Source organism: Capricornis sumatraensis, chromosome 1, assembly GCF_032405125.1.
Source record: "Capricornis sumatraensis isolate serow.1 chromosome 1, serow.2, whole genome shotgun sequence".
Taxonomy (NCBI): domain Eukaryota; kingdom Metazoa; phylum Chordata; class Mammalia; order Artiodactyla; family Bovidae; genus Capricornis; species Capricornis sumatraensis.
Genome location: NC_091069.1, coordinates 104,078,680 through 104,091,805, shown reverse-complemented (window position 1 = coordinate 104,091,805; position 13,126 = coordinate 104,078,680). Strand labels below are relative to the sequence as shown.

Genomic DNA, 13,126 nt, shown 5'->3' with positions numbered 1-13,126 from the left:
GCCTACCCCTCCCATGATGCCCACTCCACTGGGCTTTCCCCTGCCTGGGGTTGGGGGAGCCCAGCAGTGCCTTGCACAGCAGGCATCGGCCAGAGGGAAGAGAGAGGCCGGGCCCCCTGGAGTCGGGGTGCAGGGCAGGGTGGCTGGGGTCCCTGAGAGGAGCCCCTTCCTTCTGCAGGAGTGCCCCACAGGCCTGGTGGACGAAGACACGTTCAAACTCATTTACTCACAGTTCTTCCCTCAGGGAGGTGAGTCCAAGGCCCACGGTTCCTCCCGAAGTCCCCACTTCCCTGTGGCTGCCCTGCAGAGTGTGGGCTTCCCTTTTATAGGGAGGGGACCCTCAGGCCCCCACATCCTCCCCACCATTCCTTGCCCGGTGCTGCCTCCGTCCAGCAGGAAGGGCGGACTCCAGCCCGGGACGCGGTGGGAATGCCCAGTGGAGCAGCGTGGGGTTGGGACATGGGCGGCCAGGCGGCCTGGACACTCCCAGCCTTGCCCTTGGTCTCCCTAGATGCCACCACCTACGCACACTTCCTCTTCAACGCCTTCGACGCCGATGGGAATGGGGCCATCCGCTTTGAGGTAGGTCCCTGTCGACCGCTCCCCATCCCTGGCTCCTGCATCTCCCAGACGTGGCACCACCCCCTTGGGGCCGTCCACAGACTCAGATGTGGCCCTGGTGTCAGCGGCCCAGTGTGTCACCCAGGGAACACATGGTCTCCGTGTGGCTGGCCCTGGGCCTGTTGAAGTCAGGGTAATTCAAGTTTGCTGTCTGGCCATCCTATTCCCAGCCTTTCCTTCCAGCCCTGCCAAGCCAAGGTGCACTGAGGTGGTAGTGACCCAGTGGAAATTTGCATTTGAAAAGGGAGCAAGGTTTAACTAGAGGTCTGTGCCCAGAATTTACCTTGTTGCCCCCAAACAGGCAGAGCATCCCTGCCTAAACAGGCTTGGGGGTTGTCCCAGCCACCGTATGAGCCAGCCTCGTGCTCCCCCACCACTGGGAAAGCAGCCGCCTGCCCCCAGGAGGGCCCTGCCTGGGCTCTGAGCAGGCAGCACGTGGGCCCCACTGACACCCGGCCACACAGCATCAGTTGAGAGAGGCCCCAGCCGCGGAGCCCAGGCCCCTAAAAATAGCTGCAGGCAAAAAGCTGAAACCTCTTTGGAGAGGAAAACCTTGCTGAGAGCCAGGCTTAATCAATAACCACCCAGCTCAGCTTCCAAGGCCAAGGGCAGCTGGCCGGAAAGTGAGAGAGAAAGCCCCTGGACCGGCCGGGGTAATAACCCGAGATTCCGCTCAGCTTCCCTTTATGCTCACATGCAGCCCGGCTCACTGACATCGGGCCGGGCGGGGCGGCCCAAGGGCATCGCCAGCTCTGTGCCCGCAGGGCCCCCACCCTCCCTGGGCCACACTTGTAGTGTGCCTGTGAGCTTACAGTGCTTTCAGCTTTTCTGTTTTCAGTTCTGCCTGCACATGGTAAAATTACAGTCGGTCCAAAGGGGTCAACAGGGAGCATTCACTGTTCTCCCTGGTCCCACCCCAGCCTCCACCGTGACCAGTTCTTGTGTATCCTGTGAGAGGCACCTGGGGCTCCCTGGGAGTGAAGTGCCAGAAGCAGTTGTGTGACCCGCCCAGGCAGGGCTTGGATGAGGGTGTCTCTCGTTCAGGAGTCGGATGACCAGACCGCTTAGCGAGGCCCTGGCACAGTAGCGGGTATCAGGAAGGCCTCTGTCAAGCTCCTGTGGTCCCGTGGAAGTGGTCGATGGTGGATCTCTGTTGGAGGTGCTGGTCCCCTTCTGCTAGGCACCGGCTCAGAAAGTTGTGCATCTCTGGCATGAAATTAATTCCTCAGGTTCCTTCCAAGGAAGTTTGTTTACCTTGAGGACCGTCTTCCTTGTTCATCTGCAGGATCTTGATATCAGAGCTCTGCTCTAGGAAGCCTTTTTGGAGTATACTTCTCAGGGACCTTCCACTGGGCAGGGCCTAATCCTGGGTGCACCACAGTGGGGACCTCTGTGGTCAGGAAGAATCTGGAGGGGGTGGGGTGGGGGGACACTCAGCCCACCTTGCTGCCTCACACCAAACCTCTCAACATGCCCTTAAAACCGAAAGTCAGGGGCCTCCTTGGTGGTCCAGTGGTTAAGAATCCAGCTTCCAATGCAGGAGACGTGGGTTCGATCCCTGATCAGGAAACTAAGATCTCACTTGCTGTGGGGCAACTAAGATCGAATGAAGCCAAAAATAAAAATAAATATATGAATATTTTAAAACAAACCAGAAAGTCAGATCTGCCTATTAATATTTACAACAATTCAAATCCTTTTTGTATATTCTTGAGATAAAACACATGTTAACTAGAGTTTATTGATATGGTAGCTATGACAAACCTAGACAGCATCTTAAAAAGCAGAGACATCACTTTGTGGACAAAGGTCTGTATAGTCAAAGTGATGGTTTTTCCGGTAGTCATGTGCGGATGTGAGAGTTGGACCATAAAAAAGACTGAGCGCCGAAGAATTGATGCTTTTGAACTGTGGTGCTGGAGAAGACTCTTGAGAGTCCCTTGGACTGCAAGGAGATCAAACCAGTCAATCCTAAAGGAAATCAACCCTGAATGTTCATTGGAAGGACTGATGCTGAAGCTGAAGCTCCAATCCTTTGGCCACCTGATGCAAAGAGCTGACTCATTGGAAAAGACCTTGATGCTGAGAAAAATTGAGGGCAAGAGGAGAAGGGGGCGACAGAGGATGAGATGGTTGGATGGCATCACCGACTCAATCGACATGAGTTTGAGCAAACTCCAGGAGGTAGTGAAGGATGGGAAAGCCTGGCGTGCTGCAGTTCGTGGGGTTGAAAAGAGTCAAACATGACTTAGAGGCTGAACAACGACAGCAAAGTTGACGTGAACAACCTTCTTTTGCACTGGGAAAATGAACTGATGTTTGAAATGCTTTTAAAATATTTTTTCAATTAAAGGAACACTCTGGAAAGTACTAAATACCTGTAACTTATAAACACCAACTTTTGATGTAGTAAGTATACCTCAATCTTATGTGCGCTTCATGGGATTATATAGATTTTTTTTTGGCTGTGCTGGGTCTTCACTGCCGCACAGACTTTTCTCTAGCTGTGGCAAGCAGGGGCTACTCTGTAACTGCAGTCCGTAGGTTTCTTATCGCAGAGGCTCCACTTGTTTCAGAGCATGGGCTCCAGACTCCTGGGCTTCAGGAGTGGTTGCAAATGGGCTCAGGAGTTGCGGTTCCTGGGCTCTAGAGCACAGGTTCAGTAGTTGTAGGGCGCGGGCTTAGCTGCTCCTTGGCCTGTGGGATCTTCCTGCACCAGGGGTTGAACCTATGTCTCCCGCCGCACTGGCAGGTGGATTCTTTACCACTGAGCTACCAAGGAAGCCCAGATTTCTTATCTTTTGTTAAAATATGTACACTCAGTGGACCAAAATAATATCAAAGTATGTATATGTTGTTTAAATATATATATCTAAATCTCAAAAAAATGAAAGAAATAGAACACCATTTCTCCTTTCCTGTTCCTTCATTTTCTCCACTATACACACACAATACTTTCAGGCTCCAGTAGACTTTTGGGTGTGCTTTGAAGAACAGCAGTCACCACCCGCAGACACACCTCCTTTGTCTTAGCTGACTGTCCCTATTCGTCTCCTGTGTCGCCTGATAGTATCCTTTTTATTGCTTTCTCAGCTGCCCAGTTTAGACGCCGTCCCTTGGCTCTGCACGAGTGAGAAGTTGGGTCTCCCACACACACACACACACCTTGCCCATCCACTGGCTTTCCAGAACTATGGAATTCAGATTGGATAAGCACTCTTGGTTTTCTCCTGACGTGAATTTGTCCCCCAGCTGAGCCTGTCAGTGAACTGTGATTATGTTTCCCTTGCCTGCACAGATTTTTCTTTTGCCTACAGTTAACAGTCATTTGGCTGGTATCTGGTATCACTGACTCGATGGATGTGAGTTTGAGCAAGCTCTGGGAATTGGTGATGGACAGGGAAGCCTGGTGTCCATGGGGTCACAAAGATTCGGACACGATTGAGCAACTGAACTGAACTGAACTGAACTGTGACCTTACCAGTAATTCACCCTTGACTCTTCTCCTGTCGTCTCAATGAACATCTCCCTAGCCTCTGACCAGCTCCATCATCGTGGTGCTGATTGTCCTCTGTGGGCCTCCTCCCCTCTCTCCTGGATTGGGTCTCCTGGTTCTGGACTCCTTCATCTTCTTCCTTGCTTTACTTTTTCTGCAGAAGCATAGGAGGTGCTCTGCTCGTTTGCTTCAGTCGTGTCTGAAGCACGACTGTGACCCCCTGGACTGTAGCCCACCAGGCTCCTCTGTCCCTGGGATTTCCCAGGCCAGAATACTGGAGTAAGTTGCCATGCCCTCCTCCAGGGGATTTTCCTGATCAAACCCGCGTCCCCTGGATTGCAGGCAGATTCTTTACTGCTGAGCCACCAGGCAAGCTCCTTTCAAAAGCATATCTTCTGGGAATTTCCTGCAAAAGCCTGCGTGGGAGGTCATTTCTGAACCTTGGACACCTGCGAGTACCTTTGTTCTGTCCTCCCTCTTTCTGTTTGTTTTTAAAATTTATTATTTATTCCTTGGCCTGTGGGTCTCAGTTGTGGCACACGGGCTTAGTTTCTCTGCAGCATACAGGATCCTAGTTCCCCGACCATGGATCGAACCTGTGTCCCCAGCATTGCAGGGCAGAGACTTAACCTCTGGAGCACCAGGGAGTCATTCTGTCCTCACTCTTGCTTGACCTGTTGTGTGGAACCAGAGCTCTGGCAGAGGCTGTTTCCTACTGATTCCTGACCCTGTGGACAGGACCTGATTTGGTGATGGTTGTAGTTTCGGTTTGGTTTTGTTTTCCTCTCTGGAAGCTCACAGGATCCTGTCACTGCACCCATTTCCTGTGATGGCTTGTGATGGTCCCGCCACACCTCGCACTGTTTGCCCTCACTGTTAGGTCCTTGGCAGGACCTGGACAATCCCAGCCTTCCCCTTCATCCCCAAGGACACGGCCCCTCCGTTTCCTCGGCCTCTGCCTGGAACTCCTGCTGCTCGAGTTTCAGTCCCTCTGGAGCGGACTGCTCGTTATCTGCTTTTCTCTTCTCTTTTCCAGTTTGGCCTTTGGAGGCGGCTTTCTGGAAGACGCAACGTGCTTTTCTAACCCTTCTTCTGAGTCTGTCATGTTGCTTTCTCCCTTTTAATTCCCAAGAGCTCTTTCTTGTTCCCAGTGCTGACTTAAAAAAATAAATAAATAAACGCACAGCCCGAGTTGTTAAATTGCCAAGTCATATCTGACTCTTGGTAACCCCATGGACTATAGCCTGCCAGGCTCCCCTGTCCATGGAATTCTCCAGGCAAGAATACTGGAGTGGGTTGCCATTTCCTTCACCTGGGTATCTTCCCAACCCAGGGCTCAAACACGCATCTGCATTGGCAGACACTGAGTCATGGGCTTCTCATAAAATAAAATTAAAAAAAGCTACAACCTGAGAGTTGTGGGTTAAGTTTCATTTGGGGACAAAAATGAGGACTATAGCCAAGGAGTTATTTCTCCACTGATCTCCAGTAGCATATTGGGTACCTACCGACCTGGGGAGTTCCTCTTTCAATATCCTATCATTTTCTATCATTATCCTATCACTGGAATATGAAGTCAGGTGGACCTTAGAAAGCATCACTAGAACAAAGCTAGTGGAGGTGATGGAATTCCAGTTGAGCTGTTTCAAATCCTAAAAGATGATGCTATGAAAGTGCTGCACTCAATATGCCAGCAAATTTGGAAAACTCAGCAGTGGCCACAGGACTGGAAAAGGTCAGTTTTCATTCCAGTCTCAAAGATAAGGCAATGCCAAAGAATGCTCAAACTACCGCACAGTTGTACTCATCTCACACACTAGTAAAGTCATGCTCAAAATTCTCCAAGCCAGGCTTCAACAATACGTGAACCGTGAACTTCCAGATGTTCAAGCTGGTTTTAGAAAAGGCAGAGGAACCAGAGATCAAATTGCCAACATCTGCTGGATCAGCGAAAAAGCTAGAGAGAGTTCCAGAAAAACATCTATTTCTGCTTCATTGACTATGCCAAAGCCTTTGACTGTGTGGATCACAATAAACTGTGAAAAATTCTGAAGGAGGTGGGTATACCAGACCACCTGATCTGCCTCTTGAGAAACCTGTATGCAGGTCAGGAAGCAACAGTTAGAACTGGACATGGAACAACAGACTGGTTCCAAATACGAAAAGGAGTACGTCAAGGCTATATATTGTCACCCTGCTTATTTAACAGATATGCACAGTACATCATGAGAACTGCTGGGCTGGAAGAAGCACAAGCTGGAATCAAGATTGCCGGGAGACATATCAATCACCTCAGATATGCAGATGACACCACCCTTATAGCAGAAAGTGAAGAGGAACTAAAAAGCCTCTTGATGAAAGTGAAAGAGGAGAGTAAAAAAGTTGGCTTAAAGCTCAACATTCAGAAAACGAAGATCATGGCATCTGGTCCCATCACTTCATGGGAAATAGGTGGGACAACAGTGGAAACAGTGGCTGACTTTATTTTTGGGGGGCTCCAAAATCACTGCAGATGGTGACTGCAGCCATGAAATTAAAAGATGCTTACTCCTTGGAAGGAAAGTTATGACCAACCTAGATAGCATATTCAAAAGCAGAGACATTACTTTGCCAACAAAGGTCCATCTAGTCAAGGCTATGGTTTTTCCTGTGATTATGTATGGATGTGAGAGTTGGACTGTGAAGAAGGCTGAGGACTGAAGAATTGACGCTTTTGAACTGTGGTGTTGGAGAAGACTCTTGAGAGTCCTTCAGACTGCAAGGAGATCCAACCAGTCCATTCTAAAGGAGATCAGCCCTGGTGTTCATTGGAAAGACTGATGCTAAAGCTGAAACTCCAGTACTTTGGCCACCTGATGTGAAGAGTTGACTCATTGGAAAAGACCCTGATGCTGGGAGGGATTGGGGGCAGGAGGAGAAGGGGACGACCGAGGATGAGATGGCTGGATGGCATCACCGACCCTATGGACGTGAGTTTGAGTGAACTCCGGGAGTTGGTGATGGACAGGGAGGCCTGGCGTGCTGCGATTCATGGGGTCGCAAAGAGTCAGACACGACTGAGCGACTGAACTGAACTGAACTGATAGCCAGGGAATCAGCACTTCAGATAACTGAAAAACTGCTCCAAGGAGGTAGGAGGTGGTGGTGTTCAGTCGTCCAGTGTCCGACTCTTTGTGACCCCATGGACTGCAGCACGCCAAGCCTCCCTGTTCCTCACCATCTCCCAGAATTTGCCCAAGTTCATGTTCATTGCCTCAGTGATTCTGTCCAGCCATCTCATCCTCTGACACCCTCTTCTCCTTCTGCCCTCATACTTTTCCAGCATCAGGGACTTTTCCAAAGAGTTGTCTGTTCGAATCAGATGACTAAAACACTGGAGTTTCAGCATCAGCATCAGTCCTTCCAGTGAACATTCAGGGTTGATCTCCCTTAAGATTGACTGGTTTGATGTCCTTGCTGTCCAGGGGACTTTCAGGAGTCTTCTCCAGCACCACAGTTCAAAAGCATTGGTTCTTTGGCATTCTGCTCTCTTTACGGTCTGGCTCTCACAACTGTACGTCACTGGAAGACCATAGGATTGACTGAAAGTGAAAGTGAAGTCACTCAGTTGTGTCCGACTCTTTGTGACCACGTGGACTGTAGCCCACCAGGCTCTTCCGTCCATGGGGTTTTCCAGGCAAGAGTACTGGAGTGGGGTGCCATTGCCTTCTCCAGTATAGCCTTGACTATACTGACCTTTATCGGCAGAGTAATGTCTCTGCTTTTCAACACACTGTCTATGTTTGTCATCGTTTTCCTGCCAAGAAACAATCGTCTTCTGATTTCGTGGCTGCAGTCGCCGTCCACGGTGATTTTGGAGTCCAAGAAGAGGAAAGCTGTCACTACGTCCACCTCTTCCCCCCTCTTTTTGCCATGCAGTAATGGGGCCAGATGCCATGATCTTAATTTTTAAAAATTATTCAGTCTTAAGCTGGCTCTTTCACTCTCCTGCTTTACCCTCATCAAGAGGCTCCTTAGTTTCTCTTCACTTTCTGCCGTTAGAGTGGTACAATCCGCATATCTGAGGTTGTTGATGTTTCTGAAGTAGGTCAGCATATATGTGATTTTGGTGAAGGGGGAGTACACACAATTAAGCACATATGTTTTGCAAAAGTTTTCTGATAGTCAGGGGCTTCCCTGTGGCTCAGATGGTAAAGAATCTGCCTGCAATGCAGGAGACCCAGGTTCTATCCCTGGCTTGGAAATATCCCTGGAGAAGGGAATGGCTACCCACTCCAGTATTCTTGCCTGGGAAATCCCATGGACAGAGGAGCCTGGCGGGCTACAGTCCTTGGGGCTGCAAAGAATCGGACACGACTGAGTGATTAACACTTTCATTTTCTGCTAGTCACAAGGAGCAGTCACCATGAAGGATTTTAGTGCGTTTCTAGACTTAAGGGGATACAAGAGTCAGACTCATAAAACTGGTTCCTGAAAATACACCTAACTGTCTGAAGACCTGTCCTGCCAGTTTTTCCCAGAGCACAGAGGGCCTCATTCCTGCTCTCCACCCTGAACTCCTTTCAGGGGGTGTTGAAAATCAGCAGTTGCGCAGCACATGACTTAATCCCTGTAGCGATGGTTGGCAAGAGCCCGTTTGTAGTTGACATCAAGTATTCCTTTTTGATGGCACCCTATTCTTATTGCTGCTCTTGTTACTTAGTCACTAAGTCATGTCCAGCTCTCTTGTGAGCCCATGGATTGTAGCCCAGCAGGCTCCTCTGCTGGACTGGGTTGCCATTTCCTCCTACAGGGGGTCTTCCCAGCACAGGGATCGAACCCGCATCTCTCATGTTGCAGGTGGGTTCCTTCCCCCTGAGCCACCAGGGAAACCATTCTTATTGTAAGGATGCCAGGTTTCTAACCCCTGAATCTAATGGTTCCTGTGAATTTTTCTTTTTTTTTTTTTGGTCCTGGAATACTTTTTGTTTCTTCAAAACTGCTTATCTTAGTTTTCCTTAGTCTTTCTTTCTCAAGATACAGGCTTCCTCTGATCCAGAAAATCAAAAGTTTGAATGAGGTCCTGTTGGTCCAGTGGTTAGGGCTTGACACTTCCACTGCTAGGGCCCAGATGTGACCCCTGGTTGGGGAAATTAAGATCCCACAAGGCATGCGGTGCAGCCAAAAATGAACACTAAACTTTGGGTGGGGACCAAACCCCTTGGAGGAGGGCCCTGTCCCTTCACAGCCTGCTGTCCCCCACGTCCCACCTTCCAGACAGCCCCTCGCAGCTCCCCTTCTTTCAGAGCAGCCTGGGAGACCCCGTGGGGCAGGAAGGGCTTTATCTTCGAACCTTCTGGAAGTGACAGGAAAGAATTGCTTTCCACCAAATGTTCTAACAAAACAGTTGAAGTTTTCAGACAAAAGCTGTTTGAACGTTCATATCTTGTCACGTTAATAATAATCTGTCCCGTCTCAGATGTGACTGCACACAGGTGCAGCAGGGTCCCAGAGCTGTTGGTTTAGTCTTTAAGGTGTGGTTTTTAAGCACTTGACTTCCCTGGTGGCTCAGACGGTAAAGCGTCTGTCTACAATGTGGGAGACCTGCGTTCGATCCCTGGGTCGGGAAGATCCCTGGAGAAGGAAATGGCAACCCTAGAAAATCCCATGGACGGAGGAGCCTGGTGTCCATGGGGACGCAAAGAGTCGGACACGACTTCACTTTCACTTTCACTTTTAAGCACTTTGGCATGCAGGCACTTGATAAAGTGGACAGCGCACACTCTTCATGAAAGGAGCACCCTCAGGCCTTCGCTGTCAGCGGCAGTGCATCAGATGGGTCTTATGCACCAAACGTTTAGGAAGTCCCTGGTGCCCCAGTGGTTAGAACTCCACGCCTTCAGTGCTGCGGGCCTGAGTTTGATACCTGGTCAGGGAACTGAGACCTCAAAGCTTTGCAAAAAAAAAACAAAAAACAAAAAAAGTCATACATTTGAATGTCTTTTCTTTGAGAACACCAGTCACCATGCCATCTCCACCACACAGATGCACATGCGCGCGTGCACGCACACACACACACACACACACACACACACTCACATTGTATTCACCTGAGGGGCACCATCCGCCCGGTCTGTGACGGAGGTGCCTCACCTATACAGATGTGCACTTTAGTGGAAGCCACATGGCAAACTGGAACTAGATTCTGGGGCCTAGGCTGTCACCCCCCTTTCTCCACAGGACTTTGTGGTTGGTCTCTCCATCCTGCTGCGAGGGACAGTCCATGAGAAGCTCAAGTGGGCCTTTAACCTCTACGACATTAACAAGGATGGCTACATCACCAAAGAGGTACGCGGCTTCCGGGGAGCTGAGGGTAGCCTGTCTGCCCGCTCTGCTGCTGCACACCCCCAGCCTCTTTCCTCCTCTCTCTCCCTGCCCTCGTTTCCCGTTTCCCCTCCCTGTCCAAAGACAGGGCGCCCAGCCTGCCCTCGGAGGGGACAGTGGCCAGGAACTCCTCTGCCAGGCTCTCAGCCTGGATACCTGGGTGTGCGGAGCGTGGAGCTTGTGTGCCCCTCACCACACATCTCCATCCCCATCAACAAGGTCCCCGATCGCCGTTTCTTACGACGAGGTCTTGTGGGAGCCCCGAGTGGAGAAGCTGGAGGCAGGGGTGGGGGAGCTGGCCTTGGTTCCCAGCAATCAAGGGAGGGCAGTGTGGTCCCTTAAGGTAGGGTGTCAACGGGCCCCCAGTCCAGTTTTGTTTGGCCCAAACACTCTTTTGTGTGTGTAAGAAATAGTTCATATACAAAAAAAAAGAAGTATTCCATATACCAAACAGAGTGTTTGGCTGGAATAGTTGCTTTTCATATAGTGTCAGATTCTAGAGTTTGCACGTGAAAACCTATCTGCAGATGCCCTTGTGCTGGGTGGACTGGATGGGGCTGAGTCTATCTCTCTGGCCCGTACAGCCCCGCCCGCTCACCCACCTGGCAGCCAGGCTCATGCCAGCCCCTCCGCCCTCCCCTCACCCCCCCGCAGGAGATGCTGGCCATCATGAAGTCCATCTATGACATGATGGGCCGCCACACCTACCCTATTCTGCGAGAGGACGCGCCCCTGGAGCACGTGGAGAGGTTCTTCCAGGTGAGCGCGCGGGGGAGGGGCCGCCGGAATGGCCCCCTCTGTGCGCCTTCCTGCTCGCACGGGAGGTGCAACTGCCCTCCCTCATCCGGCTGGCTGAACGAATTAAAACCATCCCTGTGCCGCACGGGAGGTGCAACTGCCCTCCCTCATCCGGCTGGCTGAACGAATTAAAACCATCCCTGTGCCCCCCACCTGCTGACCCTCATCTCAGAGCAGTCGGGCTCCTGGATTCTGAGTCAGCCGACACCCCGGGCCAGAGCTTCCACCAGGGACTTGTCTCCGAGGGGAGGGGGTCGGGGTCACCGCTCTGTGTCCATGGGGCCCAGGGGGACTGAGGCTGCATCTCCCGCTTGCTGAGGGCCCTCAGGCGCTCCACCTCCCCAGCTGCCTGTCAGGGAGGTGAGGGGGTCCATGAGCACGGGGGTCCCTGCTGGGAGGTGGCTGAGGTTGGGGGCGGACTGGGGAGACAGCAGAGTGGTTGACAGTGCGGTGGAGGTGGCTGGAAAGGGCGCTTATGTGGCCTGGATCCCAGGGAGGGGGCCGAGGGGACGGGCTGGGGTGGAGGGCGCACGCCCAGCCGCCCGCCCACCATCGTTCCTCAGGCCTGGGGCGGGGGCAGCCCCAGTGGGACACAGCCTCACTGAGGGCATGGCTTGAGTTGCAGAAAATGGACCGGAATCAGGATGGGGTGGTGACCATCGACGAGTTCCTGGAGACCTGTCAGAAGGTAGGCAGCATCAAGGCTTGGAACCCCTGCGTCCCGGCCCTGCCAGTCCCCTCCTCAGCGCAGACTTCCGACATCCACTTGCACTGTTTCACCGGCGCTCACTGCTGCCCCGCCCGCTCCTGCCAGCCCACAGCCTGGCCAGGCCACCTCCCGCAGCTCTGCCCTCAGTTGGACCCATCAGAGGGGACGGACCCGGGGCCCTGAGGACCAGGTCACACTGTGGGAAGGAGCCTGGAGTACCCCCTGGCATTGCGGCTGACCGTCTTCTGCAGAGCAGTTTCAGGGGACAGGACACTGGGCCTCCACCTGCCTCCCTCCCCTTGGTTGCCCTGGCTACATCTGGGTGGGTGGCGGTTGTCTATCAGTGGGTTAACAGCTCCCAGACGGACTGGCCGTCAGACCCTGGAGCTGGACACAGGCTCTGTGTCACCGGCTCCTCCTTCGTCCAAAGAGACGGGCAGAGTCCCCGGAGGGCCACAGGTCCCTAATGAGACCACGAGCTCAGTGAGGCTGGCGATGGGCCCCGCCCAGGGCTGACCAGGCCTCTCGTCCTCTCTCTCCACGCAGGACGAGAACATCATGAGCTCCATGCAGCTGTTCGAGAGCGTCATCTAGGACTTGTGCGTGGGGAAGGTGGGGGAATCCCTGAGTGGCTGTCGCCACCTCTTCCCCCGAAGAAACCTCAGTCCTGCCAGGAGCAACCTCCATGAAAAACTTTTTTCTAATATATTTGCACAAAGTGAATAGTTTGCTCCACACACACACACAAACACCCTCCCCCCCCACCACACACACCCTTCATCTGGGCTGGCAGGTGGAGGGACAGAGATGAGAGAGGGGCTAGGTCTGGCTGGGAGCTGAGTCCAGGGGACAAGAGCCGCACAGCTCCCAGCACCCCCCTCCCAGGCCTCTTGGGTCGACAGCTGAAAGAGAGGCATCTTCAGGCCTCTGGCTGCTGGGTCATCTACAGATGAGGGTCCAGCCTGCAAAGCTAAGGCTCCAGCCCTGTGAGCCCACTTGCCCGCCCCTCCCTTCTGCCACCCTTCTTTCCCACTACACTCACATGTCAGGCCCTGGGGGCTGCTCTGACCTGCTTGTACCAGCCACTCCCTGCCCACCGACGACCCTTCCAGAATGGCCCTCAGCTCAGGACCCCAGAA

At 52.4% G+C, this 13,126-nt stretch overlaps 1 protein-coding gene across 2 annotated transcripts in view; it reads left to right on the top strand.

Annotated features, from left to right (window-relative positions):
• Positions 1 to 12,581, top strand: part of KCNIP3 (potassium voltage-gated channel interacting protein 3) — an 85,144-nt gene extending 72,563 nt beyond the window's left edge. For both annotated transcript variants that reach the window (XM_068965388.1, XM_068965394.1), the window contains 6 exons: positions 179 to 248; positions 512 to 582; positions 10,337 to 10,444; positions 11,135 to 11,239; positions 11,904 to 11,966; positions 12,534 to 12,581. In XM_068965388.1, the coding sequence (XP_068821489.1) occupies positions 179 to 248; positions 512 to 582; positions 10,337 to 10,444; positions 11,135 to 11,239; positions 11,904 to 11,966; positions 12,534 to 12,581 (465 nt within the window). The remainder of the gene's footprint in view (positions 1 to 178; positions 249 to 511; positions 583 to 10,336; positions 10,445 to 11,134; positions 11,240 to 11,903; positions 11,967 to 12,533) is intronic.
• Positions 12,582 to 13,126: the final 545 nt, after the last annotated feature.